The sequence below is a fragment of the Etheostoma cragini genome, chromosome 15, assembly GCF_013103735.1.
Source record: "Etheostoma cragini isolate CJK2018 chromosome 15, CSU_Ecrag_1.0, whole genome shotgun sequence".
Lineage (NCBI taxonomy): Eukaryota > Metazoa > Chordata > Actinopteri > Perciformes > Percidae > Etheostoma > Etheostoma cragini.
Genome location: NC_048421.1, coordinates 23,927,398 through 23,943,310, shown reverse-complemented (window position 1 = coordinate 23,943,310; position 15,913 = coordinate 23,927,398). Strand labels below are relative to the sequence as shown.

The 15,913-nt window shown below is 44.3% G+C and overlaps 1 protein-coding gene across 1 annotated transcript; it reads left to right on the top strand.

Moving 5' to 3' along the window:
• Positions 1-1,661: 1,661 nt before the first annotated feature.
• On the top strand, positions 1,662-14,244 carry rrn3 (RRN3 homolog, RNA polymerase I transcription factor). Its single transcript, XM_034894173.1, has 17 exons — positions 1,662-2,033; positions 2,951-3,007; positions 3,328-3,417; positions 3,957-4,086; positions 4,984-5,043; positions 5,268-5,331; positions 6,933-7,002; positions 7,418-7,516; positions 7,771-7,866; positions 8,336-8,459; positions 8,674-8,804; positions 10,344-10,474; positions 10,574-10,761; positions 11,449-11,557; positions 12,034-12,186; positions 12,990-13,074; positions 13,583-14,244. Exons 1-17 carry the CDS (start codon positions 1,938-1,940, stop codon positions 13,727-13,729), a joined length of 1,830 nt encoding a protein of 609 aa, XP_034750064.1. The 5' UTR covers positions 1,662-1,937; the 3' UTR covers positions 13,730-14,244.
• The last annotated feature ends 1,669 nt before the right edge of the window (positions 14,245-15,913 follow it).

Below are 15,913 nucleotides of genomic sequence, written 5' to 3'. Positions count from 1 at the left end.
TTACTATCCGTGCAAAACCAATCGTTAAGCTTGCCAGTACTTTCTCCATTGGAGGAATTAATTACTAAGAAATGCAATAGTAAAGGATTAATATCAGTTTTTTACAGCTGTCTTGCATCAGGGTCTACTGTGTTGTCTACCCCAAAACTTGAATTATGGAGGGTGGGATTGAGAGAGCATATATCTGAGGATGAATGGAGACAAATCTGTACAAACTCTCAAAGACAGTCAGCTGACGTTAGCTTATGCAGACTTATATAACTCCTGTCAAATTAAATAAGTTTAATAAGAACGGGCCTGATACATGCTTTAAATGTAGAGAAGCTCAGGGAACGTTTGTGCATTGTGTTTGGGAGTGCAACATTATTAGAGAATTTTGGTAAAAGTGATCAATATTACAAAGTTAATTGTAACCGTGAATATTCCTCTAGAAGCAAAAAGGATTTGGGTACACATGTGTCCAAAAAATCTTAAGCTAAATCATCAACAGCATACATTTATAGCTCTAGCTATACCACAAGCTAAAAGAATGATCGCTCTTAGCTGGAAAAGGTCTGATCCGCCAGTTATTGGAGCTTGGATTAAGTCCATGGCACAGTGCATGGCCTTGGAAAAAAAACATATTTTGCTAAGAAAAAATAAAGCATACGAGGACATATGGAAGCCGTTTATTTACTACATTAAAAACAATAGTATTGGTCACTTTTTACAGGAGGTGTAACTATGAAGAAGGGCTATTCATTAATAGATTAGGTTGTTTATCTATTTTCCTTTCTTTTATAGTGTCTTATTGGAAAATGTAAATTTTGTGTGTAAAGTACAGTAATGTATATTTGGTTTCTGGGTACCTGGCGATATTTGTTGTGTATATACATCCATTCATGTTTGATACCTTTTGTATTTTTTTGTTTAAGGTGAAGAGAGCGATGTGTTTGGTTGTGTTGGGGTGGGAATTAAGTGTTAATAATGTCTCTTTGTGTACTGTCTTGTAAAATCAAAATTCAATAAATACATTTATACACAATAATAATACAATGTTAAAAAAAAATAGGACCTTTAATTTAACTTTAGTCCGTTGATTAATAATTGATATTGTGTAGGACCGAGGATGGAGGATGGAGCATAGACATATAAAGTATTTATATGTCTATGCTCCATTCTCCATCCTCATCTTGCTGGAAACATAAATTTTGTGTGTAAATTTTGTGTGTAAATTTTGTGTGTAATGTATATTTGGTTTCTGGGTACCTGGCGATACAGTTGTGTATATAGATCCATTCTTGTTTGATACCTTTGTATATTTTTTAAAAGTGAAGAGAGCGATGTGTTCTAATCCTCTAAGTCTTTCTAAGTCTATGGGATGGAGGATGGAGGACTGAGGACTGAGGACTGAGGACTGGGGACTGAGGACTGAGGACTGGGGACTGAGGACTGAGGACTGAGGACTGGGGATTGAGGATGGAGGACACATTGACCTCTTTCCTCTCTCCTCCTATGATTTCAACTCTGTTTAAACGGTGACTTGGCGAGGCCTGTCCAGACTGGACTGTATATATATATGTTGACAATATTAACAGTCTATGACCATCCATGTGCGCTAAAGGCCAACCGGAACTTATTACACTATGAATGGAGCTTATGGGAAGACTTTGAATGTTGCACCGGTGTCCTGTATTCCCTTCCGTAAACAAGGGGTTTTCTTCCTGTTGTGAACACACGCGCTAGCCGGGCAGTTATTTTTCAAAAAAGAGTAATAACTGTACAGAAGACATTAAAATTGTCCTTAAACCACTGACTATTTATTAGCAAACAGACTACAGATGAAACCAGTTCGTCTTTTCGTCTTGAGCTGGGTCTTTTAGCGTAAAGACAGCTAACGTTAGCCTAGCCGAACAAGCGATAACGTTACTTTTTCTCCGGAGTGAGTGCAGGGGAACATGGAGATAGACGCTCGGGACTTCTTGAACTCTCCTCCGGTGAAGACCGTCAGATTTGGAGGCAGTGTTGTGGAAACGTTAGCTAAACACAAACAGGTGAGTGGTAACGTAATGTCGGTCCACTTTAGTTCGCTAACTTAACCATAACCAGTGGAAAGAGTCGAGACGTTAACGTTAGCTAGCTGGTCCAACGCTTAGCTCCATGTCTGGGAGGTGTTAATGAATGAATTAGTGTTAAAAGTTAAAAAGCTCATATTATGCTCATTTTCAGGTTCATAATTGTATATCAGAATAGGTTTACATGGTTTTAAATTTCTAAAAACACCATGTTTTTGTTGTACAGCACATTGCTGCAGCTCCTCTTTTCACCCTGTGTGTTGAGCTCTCTGTTTTAGCTCCAGAGTGAGACATCTCACTTCTGTTCAATCTATGTTAGGAGTCGCACATGCTCAGTACCTAGGTAAGGACTACTAGCCAGTCAGAAGCAGAGTATGAGGGCCCTGACAGTACCTAGGTAAGGACTACTAGCCAGTCAGAAGCAGAGTATGAGGCCCTGACAGTACCTAGGTAAGGACTACTAGCCAGTCAGAAGCAGAGTATGAGGCCCTGCCAGTACCTAGGTAAGGACTACTAGCCAGTCAGGAGCAGAGGATGAGGGTCCTGACAGTACCTAGGTAAGGACTACTAGCCAGTCAGAAGCAGAGTAGCAGTTAATGAACAGTTTTTTTTTGTTGGACATGGTAAGTTCCTCATAATATGAGCGTCAGCAATGGGAAACCAAGCCTTGAACTGGGACATTTCCCTTCAAACATTTCCCTTTTGAACCTTTTTCTTCATTCGGAGCACAAGACAAAATAAGAATTCACCTGCAAAAGCGCAATGTGCAAATGTTTTTTCTCGATGATTCTGTGCTTGTGGTCGTCAGCAGCCGAAGAGCGTAATCAATGTTACAGTTTTGATTAGTTAGTTAGATTAATTAGTAGTTAATTAGCTCTTTCTCTTCTTGTTTGCAGGGAGACTCGAGTGACTACGAGCTGCTGAAACATCAGCTGGCGGATCCTGATATCAGGGTAGGGTGTATTTCTTCTGCTTATAAAAATACATACACATACTTGATGATAATAATAACTTCAGGGGTCCCCCACGGAGGCCCCTAGGGGCCCCTAATGATGCCTCACATCCGAGATTGAACCCAACTTCTCCTTGTGGGTCCCTCACAGCGTAACTTTCTGCTGCATTTACAATACATACACATACTTGATGATACATGACCCAACATCTCCGTGCGGCTCTACCATGAGTTGGGTCTGCACGGAGAATCTAGCTGACCTGGGATGGGTGGTGTCACTGTGGGGGGGTGTCAGCTCTCTTCCTTTCTCTCCTCTGACAGGATGCTCAGATCATCAACTGGCTTCAAGAGTTTCGGAGTTCTGTGACCCAGCTGACCAAGGACCATGAGCAGCTCATCTACACTATCTTGGTGAGGATGGGAAGTCAAGACGGGGAAAGCTTAAAGAGTCCCCGCCCCCCCCCCCCCCCCCCCCCCCCCCCCATGGGGTCCTGCACCACGTTTGCAAGATGGAGAGAATATGTAGAATATATTTGTTAGAGGCAAAATATGTGTCAAACCTTTCTGAAGGGGGGTTAGGTGTCCTTCCTTAAGAAAATGTTTTTTTACTTTCAAAAAAAGCAAATTCCCAATCCAGTTTGTGTCTCTTTGTGGTAGTTTTGCTTCTCTTGGCCACATCACTGTTGACCGTTATTATCACCACATCTGAGTCTAAAACTTTAGAAAAGCTAGAGCAGATAATAAATAAATAAATAACACTCAAAAAGCTTAAGCTTAAGAGAAAAACTTGCTAAAGAAGTCCAACTCCAATCATTAGATCTGAGAAAAGTCTTTTAGAGGAGTCTACTCATTCAGCTGTAGGTGCTGCACCCAAACCTATGAAACATATTTATTTTCTCAGGCACTTGTTAAATGTGTGTGTGTGTGTGTCTGTGTGTGTGTGTTTCCAGAGGATTCCGTGGGTGGGCCGGAGCCAGGCCGTGGTGGAGGAGTACATGGCCTTCCTGGGGAACCTGGTCTCAGCCCAGACGGTGTACCTGTGTGCCTGCCTCAGGATGGTCGTCTCCCACTTCACTCCCAGTAGGTTCCCTCCCTGCTGGTAGAACAATCAAACGCAGAATCCAAGCTCTCGCCCGGGGTCGGTAGACCTCACTGCTCTGTTGCCTGACTCTCAGCCATTTATGTCAGCCGGGTTTGAGAATTAGCACCACCCACATGCTGGGAACCAAGTGGGCGCTCCATTCGCCGCACTACGCAGCCAAAAAAAGCAACGCTAATGGATTGAGTGTAGATCTGGGTATCGTTTGGATTCTTATGATCCCGATGCCGAACCGGTAGGTTTAAAACGATTCCGATTCCTAAACCGATTCTTAAAAAAATGACTTCAAAGAAAGGCTCTTTTACAGAGTTAAAAAAAACAAAAAGATTATTTCAATTTAACTATATATTAACATTTTAAAGTCCGTCCCTCCAGGATTTCTTTGTCTTTTTTGAGATTGTTGCGGCCCAAAATGTCTGATGTTGCGGGAGCTTTTGTAAAAAATTGCGATTTCTTTTTTGTATAGTTCTTAAAAAATAAAAAAGGAACTGTTGTTTTAGTGTTTTGTACTTTTGTTGCAATGAAGTTGCGGGAGATGCAAAGAAGGTGCAATTTAGTTTTTTTATAGTAAAGAATAGAACTACTCTGGGCTGAGTGTCGCTACAGTAATCAAAAAGGCTCCGGATTGTGAAAATGTTGGTAAAATATGAAAATGGCTGGTGCAATTAAGACAAAAAATAATAACTCATTGAATGATTTAAAGTTGAACATGTCTGTCAGTGCAGTTTTCTGATCAAAAAAGTGTCTTTTGGGATATGCCGCAGACTTTTCGCAGTGTGTTTATTGCATATAATGCATTCCCCGTGTCCCTGCACCAGTGACTCACGCAGGTTTAAAGTGTGTGTTTCTGTGTGTGCGTGTGTGTTCCTTGTTTCCAGAGAGGGTGACCATCCGTGAAGCAGGGGTGGATATCTCGGATTCAGATGACGAAGATGAAAGTAGGTGTCCTCCCTTGTTATTCCCAGTGACTCTTCCAATATGTGAAATGTTGGTCTCAAACACCAGAACCATGGTGTGGAGGGTGGAGAAGGAAGGCCAGGGAGGAGTGGGAATGTGAAGCAGCGACAGCTTACATCCTCTCCTCGTATTCTTTGGAGGAACACCAATGGTTTAATAATAAATGGTGAATCCAAACTCTTTTCTGCTCCTTTGATTTGTTCAGACCTCCCCAGAAACTTTGACCGGTGTCACCAGGCGCTGCAGCTCGTCACCAGATACGTCCCATCGTAAGTCTCCTGGTTTGTCTTCTTGTATTACTTTGAGTGTTTTTTAGTATTTTATCTATAGCTTTTCTGTTTCACCAACAAGAAACAAGCACAGCAAGACAAGGACAAAAAAAAAAAAACAGCCATAAACTAACCAATAAGTAGCCAAATACAAATATATCTTGGAACAGAGTATATATGCATATATACTGTAAGTACATGTACAAATGACTAAGATAGAGTTAAAGAAAAATGTTGCTCTACTGAAAAACATAGTACGTACAACAAGTTGATATCAGTCACCAAGTGAAGATCAATAATGTGTCAAAAAGCAAGGTGGAAGATGGAAAAAAGTAAGCATTTTAAGACATTCCTGATACATAAGACCTAAAATGGTCAAATGTTGCAGAGTTGAGAGAGACGTTGTGTTATACTTTCTCCGTATGGAACAAGTCGGATGTCTCTGCTAGCCGGGTCTAGGGGGGCGATTTCCCACCTGAAAGTCCAGGCCGAGGTCCATGTTTTTGTTACATTTTAACATTGGACCCGGTAAGTTTTGGTTTCACACTATAAACAAACCGGACCACCCTCAAAGGAGGGAACATCCTCGCTTTACCAAAATCTCTATATATTCCATTTGGCAATAATTAACAGTCTTACGACATATAGTGTTGAACACTAGTGGGGAGAGAGGAGTTTTGGGGAGATTGTTGTGTGACAACGTTCATTCTGTTTTCCTCCTGCTTATCTTTCCTGAGCAGCCGTTAATAAGCAGTGAGCTACTTGTTAACTTTTTAAAGGGGCTGCATTCGAAATACCAACGAAAAAAGTAGGTTGGGATTGCCTCCACACGGCTCTCACAGGTCGCAACCCCCCGTGGAACCCAGACGCACAAGGCCCTCACATGCACGCACGGCCAGACCGGCTATCAGAAGAAAGAACAGGTGCTCCGAGGGAGGGCACCTGCTATATCTTTCCACATCAAATATTAGTTTGCTGCTATACTAACATTGGGAATGTCGAGCACAGAACCTTTTAAAGGTCTTTGAAAGCTTTACCGTAAATCTTCTAAATCTCCCCTGTCCATGTCTCAGTTAGTCATGGGTCTTTTGTCTTAAAATGTCTTACCAGTCCCAATCCAATGTTATCTCGCAGCACTTACGCCAATCAGATGAACTACATCTGGGCTCATTTATCTGTAGTCTTAGACCACTTATTTCGAAACGGGAGACTGAAGGTTTGGTAAATCGCCCCCTATTGTTCTAAAACATATCTTTCTATCATATACTGTATATGGCAAGGATATCCTTTACTAGGAATAAACAATGTGACAAAACTAAACAAAAGACCAGGGAGAAAATACTTCTTCCACAACACAGAACTCACAAAACTGTTATGGTATGGGGGGGGGGGGGGCATTCAGAGTAAAACTCTCCCATAAATGCACACATGTACAAATGTAATCTATGAATGTATGCATGTATGTATGGAATGTATGCATGCACGGATGTATGAAATGTATGCATGCACGGATGTATGCATTCATGCATGTGTTTTATGTGTTGTATGCTCATAATACATATATCCGTATTGTCCAGTAAAGGTTTGTCCTCTTCTTTCAGCACGAGTCGCTTTCTGATGCCCATTCTTCACGAGAACTTCCCCTTTATACAGAAATCCTCCAGAACACTGGTGAGAGACAGCTGATTTCATGTTCACATCATACATCCCAACATCTCATCACAGTCGGGATTGTTGTACCACACCACACCTGTGAAGGTGATCTCAAAACAGCAGCACGTGGTTGATCACACTGAGCAGCAGCACCGTGGACGTGTGGAAAAAAACTCCAACCTGTCCCTGTACTCGCCACACAAACATCCCTTTATTTGTTACTCAGACCTGATACACATTATACATGCATGTAGTGTGTATTTTAACATATTGTGTGTTGAACCAAAGCAGAGGGGGACACACAGAGCTGTAGCCAAGCCAAACTAGACCAAATAAAAAAATGTCAAACTTATATTTCATCCCATAATTAGCCAGTAAAATGTGCATTTGTACAGTGGTGTTTTGTTGATTGACAGTCTGTTGCTGTCCACAGGAGTGTTACGTCCACAACGTCCTGAGGGTGACCGTGTACATACCGGCAATTCGACGAGACGTTCTGGAGCTGATCATCGGAAAGATGCTCAAACTGGATGTGAGTGGCTAAACTGTAAACACCTTTACATGGGGGGTGGGGGGGGGGGGGGTGCCATGGTCCTCTGGTGGCAGGAAACCTGGTGGCACCATAATATACTGATACAAAGTCCCTGTTTATCTGCAGTGAGGTTTTCACGGAAATGTCTTTGTATTTGTAGCAGTGTGTGTGTGCTCCTGCCTGTAACAGTGTGTGTGTGTGTGTGTGTGTGTCTGTCTGCTCCTGCCTGTAACACTGTGTGCTGTATATTGCAGGTGAGTGCGTCCCGGTCAGACATCGAGGAGGCGGAAGAAAACGCGGTGCAGAACCAGCTGGCGGAGGAATCGACTGAGGAAGGACTCTTTGACATGGTAACACCCAGCCCTGGTCTGAGGGTTCCTCGGGGTCTGGGCCAGATTTACCTACAGCACATTATACTTAGGTCCGTCCCAGATAAAGTAGGTCATAAATAAAAAATAGAAAAGGTAGATATAAAAGAAGGATTTGATTGACAATAAATAAACTAAATAACTAGAAAGGACAGCACATGTAAGTGTGCTAATTAAGCTAAAATGTCAGTTTTAATACCTCATTCAAGGCAGCGATTGTTATCAATATACACATAATTATTATTATTATTGTGAAGAAATGCAACTCTACAGTGTGGAAAGGGTATTAGTATGAGTGGGTGGCATGTGGCTCAAATTGTAGACCGGATCAACCTGGATCAACAATGTGTCCACTGCACCTAATGCTTAGGATGGGTTAAATGCAGAGATTGAATTTCAGTACACTTACTGCATTTGTACGTGACCAATAAGAATACTGTGTGTGTTTCAGGACGAGGACATGTCTGCAGATGGTCCCTGTAGGACGGCGGCGATGGCCCACCCGGTGGCGGACAGGCTGGACTCCCTCATGGCGGTTCTGATGGCTTACATCAAGGACTTCTGCCACGTCAATGGTAGCTGAATAACAGCTTTTACGCTGAAGAGCAGCTCACATTTCCCTTAACGGGGCTGACCACTAACTGAGTGAAATGTGTTTCAAAGCATTTCACACGACACATTTCTGAATCTAAGAACATGTATACATGTACTTTGTTTACCCTGAAGCTTTTGCATATTTGTATATAAGTGTGTCATGTTCTTCTGTTCTTCTTTTTTTCTCTCCCCCAGGCTCTCTTAGTGTTGAAAGGACTAAGGATCTGTACCGAGATTTGTTGAGCGTGTTTGACAAGCTCATTCTGCCAACACATGCCTCCTGCCATGTCCAGTACACACTCTTTTACCTCTGCAGCTTCAGAGTGGTCAGTACTTCCCACACTGTGTATGAGTAATGATAGGAAACAGCAGTATGTAGCATTCAGGTGTCTGGACTTGGACCAACAGACCCAGGTAGAGACTGGCTGGTGAACAGGGTGGAGCCTTTTCCAGCTAAAGAGTCAGATATTTCATATAGGAGTGGGTGGAGACCAAACATGAGCTTAAACAGACTAGAGGACATGGCGGTGCGCGGTCACGTAAGGCTCGTGTCATGATGAGGTGCCGACAGTTAGCTGTCATTACTTAGAATGCCTTTTCCCTTGTGGGAATAATAAAGTCTACATTATTATAATTTTTTATTTTTATCATATCACACCAACCTACGATCGAGTGTAAACTGCCCAATCACCAACCACCCATGCTGCTGGTCTTAGACACTTGAGTAAAATGACTGCTAATTTAGTTGTTTCATCTACTTTGATGACTATAAAGAAGGTTTCCTCCTCCTCAAGCAAACAACAGAAAAATGCCTAAAAGCTGCTGTGTGGTGATATTCAGTATCAAATATGTGAAGAACCCAGAACTTAGTTTTTACAAGCTGGCGACTTGAAAAACCAAGCTTTTATGAAGACAAAAGTGGTCACATACGTAAGGAATCTTCATAAAATCTCTATTTTAGGGTCACCAGCTTATAAAAATAGAATAGAAAGCCTTTATCTGTCATACACAAGTGCAGTACCTGTGCAACGAGACTGAAGCGACCCCTTTACAGTGTCAACACGGATATAAAAATATAAAGTATAGGTAGTGCAGAAAAAAGAGAGGGGTGAACAGTCCTGACAGCATCTATATACATATAAAAAATAGTTTTATATACACATTATGCAAAAATATGGTTTGATGTATCAAATGTCCATCCATCCATCCATCTTCAACCGCTTATCCAGTATCGGGTCTCGGGGGCAGCAGCTCCAGTAGAGGACCCCAAACTTCCCTTTCCCGAGGCACATCAACCAGCTCCGACTGGGGGGATCCCGAGGCGTTCCCAGGCCAGGTTGGAGATATAATCTCGCCACCTAGTCCTGGGTCTTCCCCGAGGCCTCCTCCCAGCTGGACGTGCCTGGACCACCTCCCTAGGGAGCCCCCCAGGAGGCATCCTTACCAGACGCCCGAACCACCTCAGCTGGCTCCTTTCGACGTGAAGGAGCATCGGCTCTACTCCGAGCTCCTCTCAAATGAGTGATCTTCTCACCCTATCTCTAAGGGAGACCCCAGCCCCCCCTCCTGAGGAAACCCATTTCGGCCGCTTGTACCCTGGATCTTGTTCTTTCGGTGATGACCCAGTCAGAATTCAAATACTGGGTTATTTACCCTGTTAGTTGTGTATATCGCCACACGGCAGCTTTAAAGAAGGATTCTGTTGGTTGCTAGCAGACTACGTTGACCGAGGGGGGGGGTGGGACCTCCACGCAATACAAGTCAGTGGAGAGTGGTTTTCGTGGCTTTCAGAGGACGACGCGATGCGTTCTGTCTCTACGTCCTCTCTACGGAGTCCTGTATGTACTGTGTCTCCTGTGTCCCAGGCGTTGGCCGAGGCCTTCCTGGACCACCTGTGGAAGATCCTGCAGAGTCCCTCTCAGCCTGCCGTCCTCCGCCAGGCTGCTGCCGGGTACCTGGGGAGCTTCCTGGCCCGGGCCAAGTTCATTCCTGTAATGTGAGTTCACAGTTTGTTCCTCTGTGCCCATGTAGCTCCTGCAGCTGTTCTAATTCAATGAAACCCCCCCCCCCCCCCCCCCCCCCCCCCCCCCAACAGCACTGTGCGGGGCTGTCTGGACCTGCTGGTCTCCTGGACCCATCGCTACATCGACAGCCAGGACAGCAGCGGCAGGCAGGCCTGCTGCGACATCAGTCTGCACGGGCCCTTCTACACCGCCTGCCAGGCCGTCTTCTACACCCTCATCTTCAGACACAGGGCCCTGCTGGAGGGCAGCATGAAGACAGGTAGGGCGCCGTCACATGACCGGCCGCCGCCCAGTCAGGACGCTTCCTCCAGCAGCACCTGCCATGATTCAGTCCTCCCAATTTAATCCAAATGGAGTAATAGCATATGAAAACTGATTTATTCTATTGGATTTTAGGAATATCAACAGTAAGTTTGTTGGTTCAATCTCATCGGAGTTTCTCCTAATTGTGCAATAAACGCCGATGGAAACTAGGGATGGGAAAAGTAATGGATTCATGGATGCATCGCGATTCTCTTTAGGACGATTTGATGCTCGATTCTGATACGTTGATCAATTATTAAAAAAAGATAGATATTTAATGTAAATGTGTTAATTATGTAAAAGTTACTGTGTCCAGAAATGTACAAATCAGAGAACAGAGGGACTGAAAGAGGACGGGATAATGGAGAACTTAGAGTTTAGGCAAGACTGCAGAAGAAAAAGAAGACAAAAATGACCAAAAGGGACATTTTTTTTTATCATACATACACACATGATCTTATAAGACATACATAAATAATATTTATAATTTATAATATAATAACATAAATAATTAGGCAAAACACATACAGGCTGTTGGTCTACTTTATCACATTAAGTCTCACCACCTCATTTTATTTCCGTCTGTGTGTGTGTCTGTGTGTGTCGGTGTGTCTGTTTGTGTGTGTGTGTCTGTCTGTCTCAGGTCTGGAGTACCTGCAGAGTCTGAACCTGGAGCGGCTGGTCATGTGTCAGCTGAACCCCCTCAAAGTGTGCCTGCCTGCCGTCACCAGCACGTTCGCCGCCATCACCAGGTACCCCCCCCCCCCCCCCCCCCCCCCCCCCCCCCCCCCCCCCCCCCCCCCCCCCCCCCACCACACACACACACACACAAACACACACACACACTCACTCCCTGCCTCCCTCCATTCTAACAAAACGAGGGAGGAGAAGAACACTCAGAGGAAAGGTAGGCTTAGCTGTCGGCTCCCAGACCCGTTTTAAAAGAGAGAGAGAGAGAGATAGGGAGCCAGAACCAGAACCGGCAGCAGTCCGGTCTACGTGCTGATCTTGGTTCCTGCTGAAATACAACAAATTGCTTGTTGAACGCAAAACTAATGAAAGGAAATCATTTCCACCATGCTTTATATTATTTTATTTTAACAAATTCAACATGGAATGAAACATAAAAAGCACTTAAAAAAAAAAAAAAAATGCCATCATGTTCCGTTATGAAGCGATCTACATTTGTGTTGTTGTGTTGTTGTGTTGTTGTGTTGTTGTGTTGCAGGACGTACCAGGTGGTGTTCTGCTACACCATCATAGAGAGGAACAACCGCCACGTGCTGCCGGTGGTCCGCAGCTCCGCCGGGGGGGACCGGGTGACCACTAACACAAACCCCCTGGACAGCTTCTTCCCCTTCGACCCCTACCTGCTCCGGAGGTACCCCCCCCCCCCCTCCCCCCTCCCCCCTTCATCATCACCATGCATTACCAAGGAAACGATACTTTAACCCTCGTGTTGTCCTCGGGTCAAACGGACCCGTTTCAGTCTTTTATATCAGAAATATGGATTTCATACAACGTTCTTCAAGTCAAATGAAATATTACTTTCTTTGAATGTTGTGGGTTTTTATGGTTTCAAACCAGGATCCGGACTAAACTTCGACATCCGCCCCTCAACATCTCAACTCAGCATCCTCTGATCTTAACTGTCAGTCTAAATAATTCATATTTTCTGCCTTTTTAACTAAAAAGCGTATGTATGAGTTAATAGAAATGAGGTTTGTTAACCATGAATTCCAAGGATAAGTGTAAAACCTGTTATTAAACCAGCTCAGGGTTTTTTGAAAGCGCCAAAAGCTGGAAAAAGTGAGAAATAAATCAGAAAAAGCGTCAAAAACATCAGAAAAGCACAAAAAAAAAAATCGTTGTCAATTTTGAGGTGGAAGGACAAGTTGATGGTTAATAAGAAGACAACATGAGGGTTAAATATCCATACGCAGCAGCTAGCTGATTGGGCCCCTGACAAAGGATTCTGATAAACCTCGTGGTGTCACTAACCTGTGCAGGCTCAGTGACTGCCTAGTTCTCAGAAGACAGATGTCTCGGGGGAAATCATCCAATTTAATTTTCTTTACAGTATCAAATCAAAACAGTTATCTCAAGACGGGAGCACAACTCCACAAACCTGATCTCGAAGGTGTGTGTGTGTGTGCGTGTGTGCGTGTGTGTGCCTGCCTGCAGGTCCGGTCACCTGATTGAGCCCCTGTACCAGGTCTGGGAGGAAGTGTCGGATGCAGAGCTGCTACCCACCAAAACAGGACCACAGGTGAGACGACCGAAGGGTGAGCAAGGTTCGAGCAGTACTTGAGGGTTTTCCTAATGCCCCCCCAATGACGTTGGGTCGGGGGACTTACCAAAGCTTAGGCTAACCGGTATTTTTAATAGTGATTACTTTCTTGCTAAATCATAATCTATTTGTAGTCTTAAAGTCCAAGCTGACATGACCCTGTCCCAGCAAGGAGACTCAGTCGGTAGGTGGCTGCGACTGCCTAAGGGGGGGGGGGAGGGGGTGGTGCCTTGCTCAAGAGCACCTTGGCCCCCGTACTTTGGTCCTTACGGGGACTTGAACCAGCGACGCAGAAGCTAAACATATGTGATCGTATTTATATACAAGGAAATATGGAAATCTATATGTATTTATAGATCTATATGTATATAATCTACATCTAGGTAAAAAATGAGAATATGAAAAGCCTCGTTGTGTACTGGATTACTTTATTGATTTCCAAGGTTTTCAAACTGTGTGTGTGTGCGTGTGTGTGTGTGTCTGTCAGGGCTCACGGGAGGACGAGGACGACTTCCTGTGTGGGGAGACGCCCCAGACCGAGGGCATTGTGGGAATGACACCCAGCTCCTACGACTCGAGCCTGCGCAGCCCGAGCGACGTGGGCTCCCCCCCCCTCGGCTTCCAGAGACCCTGATCATGCGCATTACATTTCATTTCCAATTTTAATTTCAAAACCTAAACTGGAGAACACGTTGAGTGACGGATCTATTCATCTGTGTTAACCATGGACATAAAAGGTCAGGGTTTTATTTTTGGAGAATTTAAGGTCTACACAATCAAGACTGAACTTCTTCAAGTTCTGATCAGTCCCCGTTCCGGCCATGTTGGCCAAATCTCTGCAGAATCTCCCATGGGAGCAACAGTACGAGTGAGAGACTCCAGACCAGGACCAGAGGAGTCTACATAGACTGGTGAAGCATTAGTCTCGTAGTTCTGCTTGGGAGAGCGTTCAGCTCAGTGGGAGTAGAGCTCGTTACGTTGATATTTCATGTTATTATTATGTTATTATAATGTAGCTTTGAATCACCTGGGCTGCATCTCATATCTCGAATCCCCTCCTCGACTCCTCCACTCGCCTCCTTTCCTTGCGTCTTGGTCCCTCCCGCCGAGAAGGTCCGGGAGAGACGTGAGGACATCAAAAGAGGAGACCCGAGGGTTACTTTGGAGGACTGCGGGGTATTCGTGACATTTTTAGCAAAAATGCTAGTAAGATTTATCATTATTTATCATTCGGTCATTAGAAATATGTCATGCATAATTCCTGAAATAATTATACTGTAATAATGAATGAGTTATGTGATGCATTATTTACATTTGAAATATAAAATTTAAAGTTCAAGTTTTTGTTAAAAATGTACTGTTTAGTAAATCTGTGACTGCCGGCGCGGTATCGTACCTCTTTATCTTTATTGACTCTTTTTTTGAAACTACTTTTTTTTTTTTTGCAGTGGTCAGGGGGTTCAGTATTGGAAAAGGTTTGAGAAACTCTGTTTTGATGGGATGAGACGTCCTTTCCTCTGAAGCGTCACATGACTTTGTCGGCTGTTTGGGCGGGGCTAGCATCTCCATCAGCTGCACGGCTTCCAGGTAGTCTCCTTCCTGTATCTACTCAGGGACCCTCCTCGAGGCTGAAGTCAGAGCTGTCAGTCGGCCTTCACCGCGGAGGGACAGAGGACCGAGATAAGGACGGGGGGGGGGGGAGGTTCTGAGATGCAGCCAGTCTGCAACGAATGCACCCTCATCATGAAGACTCCTTTGGTTCAGTATTTCTCAAAGAGGGGTCCCCCCCCTACCAGCATTCCCTGGTAGCCCACTTGTAGATTTGGTCAAATATGTTTTTAAAGGAACACAATGCGTCAGTCCCGCTTCGGTCCCCCTACAGGTCGGAAGTGGAATTGCCCCATTATGTCTCAGCGGAACTACAGATCCACTACCTGATCCACTACCTGATCCGGCAGACTTGCATAGTGTGGTATAGAGAATGCAGAAGTAAAGTTTACCCTGTAACGTTTGATGAACCACTGAAACGGTTTATTATTTTGGTGCAAGGTTGCCAGATCTGGTAGCAGATCTGAGGGTCCAAGGAGACAATGAGGTCCAATTTCATGTTTCTTTGAAAATACCTTGTGTGCTTTTTTCTTAGGCCTCCTCTCCTGTTTGATTCAAACTTTAAAGAGGGACAACAGTATTCTGCGTGTGTCATCTTTTATAGATACGGGTTTGTTTGTGACACACACACACACACACGCAGGTAGGAGTACTGTTAGTATTTGAAATAAGTTCTAGGTAACTAAAATAAACACAACCCCAAACCCAGTCAGCACTTAGTCCTTTAATATAAAACTGTAACAGAAAGACATGAGGCCACACCAGAGATGCAATCTTGTTAAAGTACAGGACATGTCAGGACTTTGAAAAGCTGTCCATATGAATCAGATGACCGTTCCACCTGTAACCTCTGACTGACGTCAGCCTAGACTCCGTGACTACCACACACAGGTTTACACAGCGGGAGCTACAGCAACATTAAAGCCACGCGCCAACATGAAGCATGCAGTATGAAGCCGGTCAGACAGTCCAACAGCTCGGAATAGTTCAGGCTTTGCCTTTCATGAATGAATAAGGGCACGAGGAGTTACCGAGATGGACAAAAGGGACACTGTTGTCTTACTTTTTGCTCAACAGTTCATGACCCAGAGCGATGTGTGACGGAGACACAGAGGACGACTCAGCAGAACAGAGTAGCTCGGGATTGTCCTTTCCAAGCTAACAAGTCCTCCTATAACATGCAATCCATGGGGGGGGGGGGGGGGGGGGG

Bases quoted from the DNA above. Each gene is read 5' to 3' on its own strand.
- rrn3 (XM_034894173.1), top strand. From the start codon at position 1,938: ATGGAGATAGACGCTCGGGACTTCTTGAACTCTCCTCCGGTGAAGACC. The intron at 11,558-12,033 runs GTACCCCCCCCC...GTTGTGTTGCAG, and splicing joins ACGTTCGCCGCCATCACCAG to GACGTACCAGGTGGTGTTCT. The intron at 12,187-12,989 runs GTACCCCCCCCC...GCCTGCCTGCAG, and splicing joins GACCCCTACCTGCTCCGGAG to GTCCGGTCACCTGATTGAGC.